We start from the raw sequence: 17,666 nt of genomic DNA on the forward strand, positions 1-17,666 counted from the left end.
GACGCCAAGCCCGCAAAGACTCCGATGGGAACCGACGGACACACCAACCTCAACAAAGGAGGTAAGTCCGTTGATCAAAAGGCATACCGGTCTATGATAGGATCTTTACTTTATTTGTGTGCTAGTAGACCGGATATTATGCTTAGCTTATGCATGTGTGCTAGATTTCAATCCGATCCAAGGGAGTGTCACTTGGTGGCCGTGAAGCGAATTCTTAGATATTTAGTCGCTACTCCTTGCTTCGGGATCTGGTATCCAAAGGGTCTAACTTTGACTTGATTGGATATTCAGATTCCGACTATGCTGGATGTAAGGTCGATAGGAAGAGTACATCGGGGACGTGCCAATTCTTAGGAAGGTCCCTGGTGTCGTGGAATTCTAAGAAATAAACTTCCGTTGCCCTATCCACCGCTGAGGCCGAGTACGTTGCCGCAGGACAGTGTTGCGCGCAACTACTTTGGATGAGGCAAACCCTCCGGGACTTTGGCTACAATCTGAGCAAAGTCCCACTCCTATGTGACAATGAGAGTGATATCCGAATAGCGAAAAATCCTGTTGAGCACAGCCGCACAAAGCACATTGACATCCGGCATCACTTTTTGAGAGATCACCAGCAAAAGGGAGATATCGAAGTGTTTCATGTTAGCACCGAGAACCAGCTAGCCGATATCTTCACTAAGCCTTTAGATGAAAAGACCTTTTGCAGGCTGCGTAGTGAGCTAAACGTCCTAGATTCGCGGAACTTAGATTGATTCATAGCATACATGTATTTATGCCTTTGATCATGTTCCTTATGCATTTTTGTTGCTTACTGTGGTGCTCAAGTTGTACAATCACTCCCCGGACCTCACAAGTCCTTGTGCAAGTGATGCACATATTTAGGGGGAGTTGTGCTACAACTTGACCCTTTGAGACTAACCGTTTGCTTGAGTTTGCTTGTTTTAGTCTCAAAGGAGGTTTGAAAGGGAAAAGGTGGACTTGGACCATGAAAGACTTCCACTGCACTCCGATGAGAGGGTAACTTATTCCAAGTTCATCTCATGTCCTCTTATTGCCTTTGTACTCTTATTTGAAGATTTTGGTGAGGCAATGGGGTTAAAGGGCCAAGATTGATCCCGTTTTGGTGCTTGATGCCAAAGGGGGAGAAAATAAAGGCCAAAGCAATAGATGGATCAACTACCACTTGAGAAATTTTGAAAATAGTAGATTAGAGCTTTTGGTTTGTCAAAACTCTTTTATTGTCTCTTTTGAGAAATTTTGAAAATAGTAGATTAGAGCTTTTGGTTTGTCAAAACTCTTTTATTGTCTCTTTTGTCAAAAGTTGGCCTCTTGTGGGGAGAAGTGTTGATTATGGGAAAAAGGGGGAGCCTTTTGAAATCCTTGATCAATTTCCTTTGGAATACCTCTCTTTATGTCTCTACAAGTGAATTTGACTTAGAGATAGGAATTTGAGTTTGATTTGCAAAAACAAACCAAGTGGTGGAAAAGTATGATCCATATATGTCAAAATTGAATCAAAACAATTTTGAGTGTTCATTTGCATTGATATTGCACTTGTTCTAGTCACTTTATGTTGTGTTGGCATAAATCACCAAAAAGGGGGAGATTGAAAGGGAAATGTGCCCTTCGGCCATTTCTAAGTATTTTGGTGATTGAGTGCCAACACAAGTGTCTTTGCGTTAATCTATGGAAAATGGTGGACAAAGTGCAAATCATGTCAAAAGGTATGTTTCTAGACTTAGTACGTTGTTTTATGGACTAATGTATCGTGTCTAAGTGCTGGAAACAGGAAAAATTGAATTGGAAATGAGATGGCTTTGTTCAGCCAAAGTCTGCTCAGTCTGGGTTCACCGGACTGTCCGGTGGTGCACTGGACAGTGTCCGGTGCGCCAGGCTGGCTCTGGCGAACAGGCTGCTCTCGGGACTTTGACGACGGTGTACGGCTATAATTCACCGGTCCGTCCGGTGAGCCGTTCACAGGCGTGTAAGGAAAATGGACTCCGGGCCTTTTGGCTAATTGAGTTTTGGTGTTTGATGAACAACACAATCCGTGAACTAATAAGTTTTCTAGTGTTTGTGTTTGTAGTTCACAGGATGCGAAGAGAATTGGACCAAGGCAATGAGGATGCAACACCTCAAAAGAAGTCATAAAAAGATGCATAGGAGTCCAATACTCAAGAACAAAGAAGCCCGAAGAAATCATCGAAGAAATCCAAGATAAGGGCTGTCAGCCAGCGCCTGGTGGCGCACCGGACATTGGTGTCTGGTGTGCACCGGACTGTCCGGTGAGGCACCAGACTGTCTGCGCAGAGAGGCCACGGACAGGCGCTCTCTGGCTGTAGCACCGGACTGTCCGGTGTGCACCGGACTGTCCGGTGTGCCAACGGGCAGACGGCAACGGTCGGATCCAATGGTCGACTGCTACAGGCGCCAACGGTCGGCTGACGTGGCGTGCACCGGACATCTACTGTGCAGTGTCCGGTGGTGCACCGGACTGTCTGGTGCACCCGACGACAGAAAGCTGCTGCTTTCTGTCCAACGGCTAGTTTGGGGTGTGGAGGCTATAAATACCACCCCAACCGGCCATTCTCAAGTGTGAGAGCCCAAGCAACATACCAAGACACATAGTGCATATTTCCAAGTGCTCAAACACCCAAGTGCTTAATAGAATCACTCGGTGATTAGCGTAGGTGCTTTGCGAAGTGCTTAGGTTAGTTAGACCGCTTTAGCGCTTGCTCTAGGTGAACCCTAGTTAGTTGAGTGAGTTTTGTAAAACCACACAACCCCTCGGCTCTTGCGCGAGCCGTTGTAATTGTACCGAGTGGGGCGAGAGTCTTGCGAGACCGTGACAACCGCGTTTGTGTCACGGCCGCCACCGTGTACCGGAGGGAACGAGGCCCGCGGCGTTTCGGCCGGAAGCTCGATAGTGGAGACGGCGGGGAGCGTCCGAGAGGAGCCGGAAGCGGAGCACCACTTGCGCGTGGAGAAGGCCCGCGGCTCTCTACGGAGTTACTCGACCGTGGTGCTTGGCCCTCGCGTGGGCTTCCCTTTGCGTAAGGGCACCAACGAGGATTAGTCGGGACCTTGCGTGGTTCCGGATACCTCGGTAAAAATACCGGCGTCATCCACGAGAGTTTGCTTCTCTACTTAGCTCTTTACATTCCGCATTTATATTAAGCATTTAAGTTTCAATCTTGTAGTCATACTTATTTAGTGTAGATTGAAACTTAGCCTTTTGCGGTAGAGATAGCAACACTTAGACAAAACCTAGTTTGCACATTCTAGTTTTGATTATATGCATAGGTTTTGCTCTAGGGATTTAATTGTGGCCTAGTTCAGTAAAAGTTTTAGAAGTCCTAATTCACCCCCCCTCTTAGGCGTCACCCGTTTCCTACAAGTGGTATCAAAGCCCGGTTTAGCTCATTTGAAACGCTTTAGCTTCACCGCTAAAAGAGTCGACGCTTGTTTAGAGGAAGGGATGGATACCCATAGGCCACCACACTTCGACGGCACTAACTTCCCATATTATAGTGCTAGAATGGCTTGTTACCTAGAGGCCGTTGATCTAGGTGTTTGGAGAGTCACTCGTGACGGGATGAAACCCCTCAAGAATCCCGAGAAACCCACCACGAGTGAGGAAAAAGAAATCCACTTAAATGCTAGAGCCAAAAATTGCATGTATGAATCTCTTAGCATGGATATTTTCAATCAAGTATTTACCCTGAAAACTGCTAATGAGATTTGGCTAAAATTGCATGAGCTCCATGACGGCACATCCAATGTCCGTGAGCAAAAACATTGCCTAGTCTTAAATGAGTATAATTCTTTTGCTATGAAAGATGATGAGCTTGTTAGAGACATGTATTCTCGTTTGAATCTAATTATAAATGAGCTCAATTCTATTGGGATTAATAAGCTAGGTGATATGGACATTGTGAGGAAGATTGTCTCCCTGCTACCACAACAAAGATATGGGAGCATCATCACCATCCTTCACAACATGGAGGACTTGAGCAACATGACCCCGACCATCGTGATTGGGAAAATCGCGGCTTTTGAGATGTCGCGAAAAATGAGTCGGGGAGAGGAGCCAACTTCCTCAAGACCATATGCTTTTGCATGTGATGAAAGGAAGGGCAAAAAGAAGGCTCCCACTCCAAGTTCCTCAAGCGAAGAAGATGAAGAAGAAGAAGAAAGTGATGATGATGAAGATAATCAACCATGCACATCATCCTCCGAGGACGAAGAAACAATCCGACGCGTCAGAAAGGTAATGAGGATGATCCGCAAGATTAATCTAATGGGTGTGCCCCTGCAGGTCGAGGATCTCCTCTTTAACATTGACAGGTAAAAGCAAAGGAAGAGAGGATGCTTCGCATGTGGGGAGAAGGGCCACTTCAGGGACAACTGTCCAAATATGGCCAAACCCAAAAAGGAGAGGAGCAAAGGCAAGGCGCTAACAAGTGTTAGAACGTGGGATGATTCTTCAAGTGAAGATGAACCTCCAAGGACGCGCAGCCACCGGTCCTCGTCACGATCATCATGGTCATCACACAAATGCCTCATGGCAAGAGGTAACAAAAGCACTCCATCCTCTAGTGATGAAAGTAGTAGTGATGATGAAGGTGAGGGAAAGGCCTCTCTAGATGAGCTTGCGGAAGCCGTAGAATTTTTCCAGGATGTTTGCACTAAGCAAAAGGCTCAACTTAAAACTTTGAAAAATAAGTTGGTTAGCTCTCAAAATGACTACAAAGGTTTGCTAGAAAAATTTGAAACTTTTGCAAACTTAAATAGTGAGCTATCAACTAAAATTGAGCTATTAGAATCTAGTGCTCCATCCACTGCTACCGATGATGGCCTTATTAAAAAGAATGAAAAACTGAAAGCTAAGTTAGCTAGCTCCCAAGAAGCTATTGAAAATTTGCTAGAGAAAATGGAAATTCTTAGCATACACAATAATGAGCTAACTACTAAGCTAGAAAACATTGGTAGCACCCCAGCAGCATCTTTAGTTGAAATACCTGAAATAATTAAGAAAGATGTTTCTACTTCCTGCTTTGATTTAATTGATGATTCTAACCCCTGCAACCAAGTCGTTGTTGAGAATATTATTGTAGAGACATGTTCGGATGAAGTTGCAAAGGAAAATGAACAATTAAAGCAAGAAGTGGCTCACCTTGGCAAGGCTTTGTATGACAAGAAAGGCAAAGCTAAACAAATCCAACCTCCACAGGATAACACCACTGCGGGAGTGAACAAGCCTATGGAGGGAGAAACTGTGATTTGTAGGCTATGCCACAAGGAAGGCCACAAGTCTTTCCAATGCAAGGCGATGACCGGGGATAAACAAAGGCAAAAGCTCAAGCAAAAGCCATCAAGCAAAATCTCCAACACCTACATCAAAAAGGTGAACAAAAAGGATGCTACACCATACTTGATCAAGAAGAAAAAGAATGGAAAGGTGATAGCAATCAAGGCCAACAAGCAAGCCAACAAAGGAAAGGGGGCCAAACGCATTTGGGTGCCAAAGGAAATAATTTCAACCATGAAAAGCACCAAAAAGGTTTGGATCCCGAAAGGGAAGTGAGTGGACCGAAGGTCCTCGGGAAATTTGGAGACTTGGCAAATTTGGATGTATATCATGGGATACATCATATTGGATCAAGTTTATTGCCAAGTGGGTTAGTGAAAATTTTTGACCCAAATTTCCCACCCATGACTAAGGTAACTAGTTGTATTATATTTCTCGTTTTTAGATATGCGTATCTATTTACCTTTTATCTAGTTTACCTTTCTTGCCTAGTATTACATTTGTTATGTACTTTTGTTCAAAATCATGCATACTAGGTAAATCATATTGTAGGATTGCTTGTTTTTAAATTCATATACTTGAGCAAACCTACATGGCTTAAAATGTTTATTTAAGCACAACACATAGCTTCTATATCTCTCCATAGTAAATGATGCATAAATTGAAAATTTTGATTCCTACAAGTTGTATCATTTAACTTATATGTGCCAAAGTTAGGATTATGGATAATTTACCCCTCTTGATATCAAATCAAAGTGCATGTCTCCTACAAGTATTCAAAACTTGTATGCACACCTTTAGGGGGAGGTTACTCTATAATCTAACACTTTGAGACTAACACCTTTTCAAGTATATTTCTTGTGATAGTCTCATTGTAAGGAAAATAAGGTCCCCGGAGAAAGACAACAATCTTCCACTGCAAAATCTCCAAGAACTCTCATGTCTCTCAAGCTCGCCATTGATCTTCAATCGGTATCTTTTGAGACTACATTCAGTATCGTTTACATGTCTTCTCCAATATTTGATTAGACTATATTTCATATCATATGCTTCCATGTTGCTAAAAATGCATAAGTAGTTAACTCATATTATGTTACCTATGCATAAGGGAAGTTAGTCTTTTCAAATCATGTCTTGCACCTCTAATTTTCACATGCTTTTTCCTAAGTAGAGGATCTCTGTCAGGGGGAGTATTTCTTCATCTCTAAAAAGGGGGAGAAACTTCTTTCTAAAGAGAACACTCATTTAGGGGGAGTTCCTTTCAAGTGGTATCATTCACATAGTTTAATTTAATATCCTTCTAGTGATATCACTTGATACAATTCTTGATGAGGGCAAGCTTTTATTTACTTCCTACATGCTTTTTATGTCTTCCTTTTCGGTGGTTGATGCCAAAGGGGGAGAAGTTTAGGGACCAAAGCAATGAAAACTATATCAAACACCAAACACCACCAATTTAAAATTTTATATCTACAAATGGCTTTTCAAGTGGTTTTGGTTATTTGGTCCAAAAATAGGAAGTAAGTGAATTATGGAGTTAGGGGGAGGCTTAAACCCATAATTTCACATTGTGGGGACAATCATGCATCTTAGCAAGTAAAATGCATATTTTCATTCAAATACTTGTATTATTTGCTTGCTTTGGTTGTGTTGTCATCAATCACCAAAAAGGGGGAGATTGTAAGGAAAATGGACCCCGGGCCTTTTGGCTAATTGAGTTTTGGTGTTTGATGAACAACACAATCCGTGAACTAATAAGTTTTCTAGTGTTTGTGTTTGTAGTTCACAGGATGCGAAGAGAATTGGACCAAGGCAATGAGGATGCAACACCTCAAAAGAAGTCATAAAAAGATGCATAGGAGTCTAATACTCAAGAACAAAGAAGCCCGAAGAAATCAGCGAAGAAATCCAAGATAAGGGCTGTCAGCCAGCGCCTGGTGGCGCACCGGACATTGGTGTCCGGTGTGCACCGGACTGTCCGGTGAGGCACCGGACTGTCTGCGCAGAGAGGCCACAGACAAGCGCTCTCTGGCTGTAGCACCGGACTGTCCGGTGTGCACCGGACTGTCCGGTGTGCCAACGGGCAGACGGCAACGGTCGGATCCAACGGTCGACTGCTACAGACGCCAACGGTCGGCTGACGTGGCGTGCACCGGACATCTACTGTGCAGTGTCCGGTGGTGCACCGGACTGTCCGGTGCACCCGACGACAGAAAGCTGCTGCTTTCTGTCCAACGGCTAGTTTGGGGTGTGGAGGCTATAAATACCACCCCAACCGGCCATTCTCAAGTGTGAGAGCCCAAGCAACATACCAAGACACATAGTGCATATTTCCAAGTGCTCAAACACCCAAGTGCTTAATAGAATCACTCGGTGATTAGCGTAGGTGCTTTGCGAAGTGCTTAGGTTAGTTAGACCGCTTTAGCGCTTGCTCTAGGTGAACCCTAGTTAGTTGAGTGAGTTTTGTAAAACCACACAACCCCTCGGCTCTTGCGCGAGCCATTGTAATTGTACCGAGTGGGGCGAGAGTCTTGCGAGACCGTGACAACCGCGTTTGTGTCACGGCCGCCACCGTGTACCGGAGGGAACGAGGCCCGCGGCGTTTCGGCCGGAAGCTCGATAGTGGAGACGGCGGGGAGCGTCCGAGAGGAGCCGGAAGCGGAGCACCACTTGCGCGTGGAGAAGGCCCGCGGCTCTCTACGGAGTTACTCGACCGTGGTGCTTGGCCCTCGCGTGGGCTTCCCTTTGCGTAGGGGCACCAACGAGGATTAGTCGGGACCTTGCGTGGTTCCGGATACCTCGGTAAAAATACCGGCGTCATCCACGAGAGTTTGCTTCTCTACTTAGCTCTTTACATTCCGCATTTATATTAAGCATTTAAGTTTCAATCTTGTAGTCATACTTATTTAGTGTAGATTAAAACTTAGCCTTTTGCGGTAGAGATAGCAACACTTAGACAAAACCTAGTTTGCACATTCTAGTTTTGATTATATGCATAGGTTTTGCTCTAGGGATTTAATTGTGGCCTAGTTCAGTAAAAGTTTTAGAAGTCCTAATTCACCCCCCCTCTTAGGCGTCACCCGTTTCCTACAAGGCGAACTCGTCGCTCTCGGGAGATGATTAATGGCGTACGACTAAAATTCACCGGTCTGTCCGGTCGTGCACCGGACTGTCCGGTGAGCCAACGGTCAGCCGGGGCAACGGTCGGTCGAGGATTCCGCGCGTGACGCGTGGCCGAGCCAACGGTCACATTGGTGCACCGGACTGTTCGGTGTGCATCGGACAGTGTCCGGTGCGCCAACGGCTCTCAGACTCCAACGGTCGGCTTCGCCAAATAAGGAAGGATATCTGCACCGGACAGTGTCCGGTGGTGCACTGGACTGTCCGGTGCGCCAGTCGATAGAAGGCATGATCTGCCTTCCAAGATTGCTCTCAACGGCTCCTAGCTGCCTTGGGGCTATAAAAGGGACCCCTAGGCGCATGGAGGAGCACACCAAGCATTCCTTGAGCACTCTTGATCACTCACACTCCATTCTTGCGCACTTGTTCGACATTCTAGTGATTTGAGCTCCGTTCTAGTGTGCTAGTCTTTTGAGCTTAAGTCTGGGTCTTGTGTGTGTGTATTTGCTGTGATCTTAGTGTCTTGTGTGAGTTGCTAATCCCTCCCTTACTCCGTGCTTCTTTGTGAACTTCAAGTGTAAGGGCGAGAGGCTCCAAGTTGTGGAGATTCCTCGCAAACGGGATTAAGAAAAGCAAGCAAAACACCGTGGTATTCAAGTGGGTCTTTGGACCGTTTGAGAGGGGTTGATTGCAACCCTCGTCCGTTGGGACGCCACAACGTGGAGTAGGCAAGTGTTGGTCTTGGCCGAACCACGGGATAACTATCGTGCCATCTCTGTGATTGATATCTTGTGGTTATTGTGTTTTGTTGAAGACTCCTCTCTAGCCACTAGCAATTATTGTGCTAACACTTAACCAAGTTTTTGTGGCTTAAGTTTCAAGTGTTACAGGATCACCTATTCACCCCCCTCTAGGTGCTCTCAAGATGAGTATCCTTAATTCAAGACTTTGGTGTTTTATACTCCATTCGTTCCAATTTATAATTCGTTTGACTTTTTTACCTCATGTTTTAATGTCTCGTCTTACTAAAAAATCATAATTGTTATTAGTTTTTACTATAATATCGTTTAGCATATAATGTACTTTAAATATGGCTTTGATTTTTTTGCAAAAAATTTAAATAAGGTAAGCCGATCAAATTTGGTAAAAAAAAGTCAAACGAATTATAAATTGTAACGAATAAAGTATTATTTATTTATTATTATTATTGTTGTTGTTGGAGTTGGAGTTATGTTCAATATATTTAATAGATATGTTTGCAAGGAGACAAGAACCATCTAAGCAAAGGTAAGGTGAGTCGTCTTTCTCCGTAAGGGTTTGTATAATTACGTCTAGATCGATCGAAGGAATCAGAAGTAATTAAGTTTTTTCATAGTCAAAATTAAATAGAAAAATATTTAATTCCTCAATTCTCTTCGATCAAGACGCAATCAAAAGCCCATAACTTTGATTTGAGCAATCATCCCATTTAAATTGAGGTGATGTATCATGGATTCATTCATCAAATTTAGTGAAATGACTCCATTTCAAATATTAGTACTAAGGCCCTGTTTGTTTCAGATTATAATCTCTCTAGATTATATAATCCATCTCAAATAATCAAATAGTTAAACAAACACCTAGATTATGGGTCAGATTATATAATCTAAACCCCAAATTATGATAATCTCATAATCTTCTCAAGACTAGCTTATTTGAGATTATTTTGGTAAAAGACCCACTGTCCATAGTTATGTAAATAGAAATTACAATATATGCCATCCTTTTTTCCCACCTCAAATAAATAATAAGGGTATTGTTGTCTTTGTGAATAATCTACATTGGTATAATCTAAACTACCAAACAACTACATATAGATTATAATATATCTAGATTATAATCTGGATTATATAATTTAGATTATAATCCAGATTATATAATTTATAAGTTGAAACAAACAGGCCCTAAGCCCTGTTTGTTTCAGATTATAATCTCTCCAGATTATATAATCTAGCGCAAATAATCCATTAGGTAAACAAACAACTAGATTATGAGTTCAGATTATATAATCTAAAGGCCAGATTATGATAATCTCATAATCTCCTCAAGGGTAGCTTATTTGAGATTATTTTGGCAAAAGAACCACTACCCATGGTTATGTAAATAGAAATTACAATATATGCCATCTTTTTTTCTCACCTTAAATAAACAAACAAGGGTATTATTGTCTTTGTGAATAATCTACATTTGTATAATCTAAACTACCAAACAACTACATATAGATTATAATATATCTAGATTATAATCTGGATTATATAATTTAGATTATATTCCAGATTGTATAATCTATAAGCTGAAACAAACAGGCCCTAACTGACTACGAGAAATGAGATGATAATAGATTAACTCATTATTCAAATCAAATACCCCGTAATTCAAACCAAACATCCCATGACTCTTCGTGCCGCAAGTCCGCAACTCGCCAAAGGTTCGTCACGCCTCTACGCATGTGTCGCCGTTCATTCCCAGGCGCTGGCTCACTAACAGCCCGTTCGTTTACATAGGAATAAACCTGAATTCATTTTAGCTTATCAAAATTTATATAAATTAGAGAAATAATTCGGCTAGAAATTATTCCGGATCTCCAATCCGTAAAAACCAAACAGAGCCTTAAAAGTCAAGTGAACGTTTTGTTTGCCGCACTCGCGGCATGGTTGTCTTCCAAACATGGTTTAAACCTTCGTGCTCACAATTTTGCTCATGCGGGGCGGCAGAGGTGATTGAGAAGGGGTTTATTTATAATAAATGTTTTGTTATGGCTCCATAATACAGTGGTGTGGCTTTACCGCTTGGGTCACCTAGGTAATTAAACAAGCAAAAAATGGTTAATTAGAATCTTAATGCCAGATTTATCCACGTAACGACGCATCGAGACCCATGCAAGGGTAATGATGAAGAGTGCCCACGAAGCTTGTGTGTCCGCGGTCCGCCTTGTCCCCCACCTCCTATAAAACGGGAGCGAAGACGGCCCTCCCCTTGGAGACTTGCAATCCCATCTGCTCCGGACAGAGCCCTCGCTCCACACCGCCGGCGACCTTTTTCCTCCTCCGCTCGAGGAGTGGGCCAACGGAGGGAGACCATATGGGCGCGGAGGCAGCGCATGGGCATCCGCAGCAGCAGCCTCCCTCGTCCCTCCGACCCGGCAGGGAGGCCGCGGCGCCGCCCGCGGTGGTGGGGCTGCAGCTCTCGGCGCTGATCGACCACGTCGCGCGCGTCGACTGGTCCCTCCTCGACCGCGTCCCTGGCGACCGCGGCGGCTCGCAGCAGGTACTTCCTTCTCCTTCCCTCCCTCCCACGCGCAACACGGCCGTATAGTTATAATTCGCTTCGCTTCAACTTCTCCAATGTGCAGCTGTCCATTTATTCACAAATTGAAATCGCAATCCGACTTTGCAATGTCTGGTCTCGTAGAGCCAGTAACACTTACGCCGCATGATTGCCAGATGCTCTCCTCCTTCTTAATGTTTCTTCGGAGATTCCCTATATCTATCCAAGGGCCAACACGTCCTCGGAATTCTACACCCTTCCCTTCCTTTTTTCCCCTTTTGGGTTTCAGGATGGGTCGTTTGCCATCATATGGTTGTTCGAGCCTTTGAGGTAGGTTCTTGCATTAGTGCCGAGTTCTAGCTTTAATTGCGGCCCCACCATGTTGTCGGCTGGCCATGTGAGTATGTGACGTTTGGATCGCTTGTTCTTCAACACCTAATGCATTCAATTTTGTGATGGAATTACTGTATATTTTTCTGAAAAAACACTAATTCCCTGCCGCAAAAGAAACCTGTCTAATCTGAATTAGAATTTCATTCATTATCCCTATATCTCTGTGCTTGAAATGATTTGCAGCTAGTTTTGTTTGGTTCCTTAGAAAAAAATGCTTTTGAATAATGAATGGGTTGCTGAATCATGTTTTGTCTCTTTTGAATTGCCAATAAATTGCTTGTTCTTTTGTTCCACATGGTTCCACTCTTTCTGTACTTGAGCAGAATGATTAAAAAAGCAAGTACTTTCGGAGTTTACAGGCAGATATTTCCTAAATTTGACCTGGTCTGTGCTTTAGTTAACTGTAGCTATTATTGATTAAACCTGTTATTGCTTTCACTGAAAAGGGGCCTGCCTGATGGTTGGCATGGTCTACACTGCACACTTCAGGAATGGTCAACAGGTCAAGCAACAAGCATGGACTAATGTTTCTCAAATTGATTGGTCCGTTGACACCTAACTGTTTAGGCCCCAGAGTTGGTAAAAGTTTGTAATGAAAGAAACTGCTTGCTACTATCGACAGGCATCCTTGACTTTTTTTATGCAAATAAATGTAGATGCAGATCCAACTTGTCAAATTTTATTATAATTAAATGTGTCATCGTCATATTTCATCTTCGCAATGTTGTCCAGCCTTGGTCTGCAAAAAAAAAAGTTGTTCAGCATTCCCTTTAATTATCATTTATCAAGGGAGAAAAGGTACACCTGGAATGGTCTTGAATCTTAATATCAGTTCTATTTGACTCGAGACACTCAACCAAATAAGAATTAGGCCCCTCTTACGATGTGATTGCTGAGTCCTTGTATAATCTCTACATTGCAATTTTCTTTTCTTTTGGATAGATGAAACGTTAATTTCATAATGCTTAGATAAACCATGTACTTATATCTTCTGGATTTTGTGAAATGGGTTAGAGGTTTTCCCTCTTATTCGAACCCACTTAATTTATGATCTGAGAGTCAGAGATTCTTCAGTTGATCATGCTGAATATTATTAATTTTCTTCCTGTTGGTTAGTATGATTCCAAGAGGAAGACATTTGGCTTTAGCTTGCAAACACATCAAAAGCACATCTGCACATGCATACATGTCCAGGAACATATCTATCATTCTATCCTATTCTTTGATGCCATTCAAAATAAATTAGGAATTAAAGCTACCCAAGTAAAGTGGAAATTGTATGTTTTGCTAGTTGATGACCTTCCACAGCCTTTTAGCTATTGTTTGGAGGTTGAAGAATCATGTGTCCAGTCTATTTTATTGTATTTTTTGTGGTCGCATTTGCATCATGAATTATTCCTCTGAACCTGGATTGGTTTTATATGATATCAAGATCCACTACTACAGTGGAACTATCCTGGCATGGTAACATCATTATGTTGGAAAGCAAAACTGTGTTATTGTGTTAGGTTCAGAGTTTTCATCTGCCAATGGTTCTATTTACAGGTATCCATTGATGAGCTGAATCATATTCTTGATGAAGTGAATGCCCACATCCTTCCTTCCCGCAATGATCTCACTCCGGTAACTACAATAGCCGGTGGAAGTGTTGCCAACACAATCCGTGGGCTCTCAGCTGGTTTTGGGATATCAACTGGAATAATTGGAGCTTGTGGAGATGACAACCAGGGACTTCTGTTTGTCAACAATATGAGCTTTAGTGGTGTAGATCTCACAAGATTAAGGGCGAAAAAAGGGCACACCGCTCAGGTAGTCTAATATCTGAAGCCAGAAGTTATCTTTTTTGCCCTTATTTTACTGCATAGTGGATAAGGCTGAAAAGCTCTATTATAGTGTGTGTGCTTGGTCGATGCAAGCGGCAATCGCACCATGCGGCCATGCCTATCTAGTGCAGTCAAGATACAGGTATCTCCTTATTTGATAATGTTAAATGTTACATAAGTTACTTATATCTCTTAATAATATTATGATTTTTATATCCTTTTTCCATCTAACAGGCCAATGAATTTAGAAAGGAGGATTTCAAAGGCTCCAAGGTGCCTTTCTTCTTCCCTTTTTGGCGCACATTTCATTTTGTGATATATGCATTCCTCTTAGGAGAAACATCCAGAGCATATGTCTTTGTTAAGGGCTCCTTTGGAACGCAGGAAATTCACAGGAATGGTATAGGAACTTCACATGAATTAGTTCAAAAACACAGGAAAAACACAGGATTCAGGAAATAATCTTTTGATCCAAAGAAGGTCGAAGTCTGAATTTCTCACTGCTATTTACTTTCATGCAGTGGCTCATTGTGAGATATGCACAACAGAACATGGAACAGATTGTCGAAGCTATTAGGATTGCGAAACAGGAAGGCCTTTCAGTATCATTAGATTTGGCCAGTTTCGAGGTGTGTATGCATCTTTATTACTGACCTTATGGTTCAGTAGAAGTTAACTTTGTAAACACTGTCATATTTCCTTGTGATTGGCTACATGCAGATGGTTCGTGACTCTAGGTCTAAACTTGTTAACCTTTTGGAGACTGGTAACATTGACCTTTGCTTCGCCAACGAAGATGAAGCTAGGGAGGTTATAGGGTGAGTCTTTCTAAGATCGTATGCTGATGCATCTAAGTAGGAAAGCAATGAAAGAAAATGGTGAACCGGCTAAATTCGATTGGATGAAAATATCCGTTCACATCTTTTGAAGTGTCATAGTGCAACCAACCTAAGGTATGTGCCTGGACTTCATCTGTTGCTTTTATCTGTAGGGGAAGCCTGGAATCAGATCCAGAGGAGGCGCTTGCATTCTTGGGCAAGTACTGCAAATGGGCCGTGGTGACACTTGCTTCAAAGGGATGCATGGCAAAGCATGGCAAACAGGTGAGTTTTAACTTTAGGCCAGTTGCAGCCTGTATGGTCAGTCAATAATGTTCGCACCCAATTTACATAATCTTCTTGAGAATGATATTTTAGTTGTTATGTCTTCTGGAGGATGACAGCAAGTCTTTTTAGTTGATACAGCGTACGAAACCAAAATCGTGGCGAATGAGCAGGCTGAGTATTTAGTAGTGCCTAGCAGTAGTAATACCAGTACAAAAATGTACAGAGACTAGTTTCAGATGCATTGTTTTAAAATTTTCGACTGGTGTTAAGCATTGAGCACCGACCAGGTGTCCTTGTTTTTGGTGGTAAAGAAAAATTGATCACAAGTATGTGACAGCGACAGCGATGAATGGATGCAGGTCGTTCGAGTCCCGGCCATCGGGGAGAGCAACGCGGTGGACACAACTGGAGCGGGCGACCTGTTCGCGAGCGGGTTCCTGTACGGGCTGGTGAAGGGGCTGCCGCTGGAGGAGTGCTGCAAGGTCGGGGCGTGCAGCGGCGGGTCGGTGACGCGGGCGCTCGGCGGGGAGGTGCGGCCGGAGAACTGGCAGTGGATGTACAAGCAGATGCACGCCAGGGGCTTGCTGCTCCCGGAGCTCAAGAACTGAATGAAACTATTGCTGCTGTAGCTTTAGCTAGCTAAATGCCTGCATGCTGCACCAGCTGTTGTATCTCCCAGCTCTCGAAGACTCGTAGCATCACCCAGGGCCGGTCGAGTGGCCAGTATCCAGCCTTCCGTTGTTAATTGCTGGCGTTACCTTTCCCCTGCTAGTCTGTTAATGTTACTAGAATATTGGTGTCCATGACCATGCTTGATTGCTGGCATGGTGAAGGACGGGCAGATACATTAGTTGATTTGTAGAGCCACTCCTAAGACTGAATCAATCAGATGGAGTATATTGATTACTGCACTTCATGTGTGTGCTAGCTGCCTAGCTAGAGTACTATTTTCTACGCCCAAAATTTGTATGCTGTTTTGTCTTTGTAAGTACATACTCATTCCGTCCAAAAATAAAATTTGTTTTAGACTAAACATACATTCATACAATAATCTACAAATTTAGTTTGTATATGTCTATATTTACTATATTATTTATTTAAATATGGACGAAAAAAGAACTAGAAATAACTATATTTTGGGTTTTGAGATGGAGTAACTTTTTTTTATTGTCGGCCAAGATACTTATATATTGCACTAGTTAGGTGCCCGTGTGTTGCAACGGCACACAAATATTCAACAAAATGTGAGCACACACCGATTACATAAAAAAGAACACATATATTATCAATGAAGTTTTCTTTAGAATCTGATACATTAGAGCACCAAATTACACAAAGGTACATGATAAGAATATGTCTAAGTTTGTGTTATTTACTCATTTGTCCTCGATTCACCATATCAATTAATCATAGACAGAAAATAGAGCAACCAATCATAAATCCATACATGGCTACATGCCTAGAAAGAAGAATACAGTGATATTATTATTGTGTACTTACAGCTAAAACTGAAGTGGGAAAGATATTATATATTTAGAAATGACAGCTAAGCTTACATCTTTGACCTCCACGTACTCTCTATTAATCGTTTTGTAGAAATGACGGGCTTCCGATTTTATGATAGCCAGACGTGACAATAGCTTGTATATCCTGCTTGGGAAGCAAGCTGTAGAGGTCAAGCACTCAACTAAAATCTAGTACAGATGTATTCAAACAACAAAACAAGTACAGATGTACATAACCTTATTTACTTGAACACTACAAAGGTTATTATTAGTCCTTTTTTTATTTCTCAGCAAAAATAAAAAGGTTCAGCCCTGTTAAATAATAGAAAAAATGCCCTCCTCATATAAACTAACATGAAACGCTTAAAGTAAAAAGACATTGAAAATGAAATTCGTGCACCTAATTTATTGAGGAAATTACAACAAGAAATTCTCCATCGCTTCTTCGGCGCAAAGATGAAGCTCCCTGTACGTATTTGCAGATGCAGAGGTGAAGTTCTCCATCGCTTCGAAAATATTCCTCAGGCCTATTTGCAGACTACCGGCTTCAGCGCCAGGGCCTCGCTCATGTAACGCTTGTGCAGACAAGGACACACTGCCCTGGTTCGAAATGAGCACAAGCTTCTTGTTCTGTGCCTCCAGAGCCTTGCGCATCGATTGTTCGCCATCAGACCCTGCCTTTGCTCCGATCTGTGCCTGTTAAATAATAGAAAAAATGCCCTCCTCATATAAACTAACATGAAACGCTTAAAGTAAAAAGACACTGAAAATGAAATTCGTGCACCTAATTTCTTGAGGAAATTACAACAAGAAAAGAACAAGAAAATGGTTAGCGACCTCAATTCCCTTCCTTGTAAGAAGAACAATCAAATCGTCTTTCTAAGTACCTAGTCCTAAAACTCATCACCAATCAGAAATACCACAGGAGATTCATTACAAAGAGAAGGAACTGTCAAGTAGGTTCTTGTATGGGTTTGTATGAGCTTATTGACAACTTTTTATACTTTTGTCTGTAAAATCTTGGCACTGAAATTCTTATTGCTCGCAACAAAAATGTTCAGATTTCAGTTTGATTCCAAAATAAATAAACAAGAAATGTGGG

At 42.4% G+C, this 17,666-nt stretch overlaps 1 protein-coding gene across 1 annotated transcript; it reads left to right on the plus strand.

Moving 5' to 3' along the window:
* The first annotated feature begins 11,329 nt into the window (after nucleotides 1–11,329).
* On the plus strand, nucleotides 11,330–16,056 carry LOC100282026 (ribokinase). Its single transcript, NM_001154939.2, has 8 exons — nucleotides 11,330–11,737; nucleotides 13,676–13,939; nucleotides 14,024–14,095; nucleotides 14,188–14,226; nucleotides 14,475–14,582; nucleotides 14,674–14,771; nucleotides 14,945–15,056; nucleotides 15,419–16,056. Exons 1-8 carry the CDS (start codon nucleotides 11,552–11,554, stop codon nucleotides 15,665–15,667), a joined length of 1,128 nt encoding a protein of 375 aa, NP_001148411.2. The 5' UTR covers nucleotides 11,330–11,551; the 3' UTR covers nucleotides 15,668–16,056.
* The last annotated feature ends 1,610 nt before the right edge of the window (nucleotides 16,057–17,666 follow it).

Source organism: Zea mays, chromosome 3 (assembly GCF_902167145.1).
Source record: "Zea mays cultivar B73 chromosome 3, Zm-B73-REFERENCE-NAM-5.0, whole genome shotgun sequence".
Classification (NCBI taxonomy): Eukaryota; Viridiplantae; Streptophyta; class Magnoliopsida; order Poales; family Poaceae; genus Zea; species Zea mays.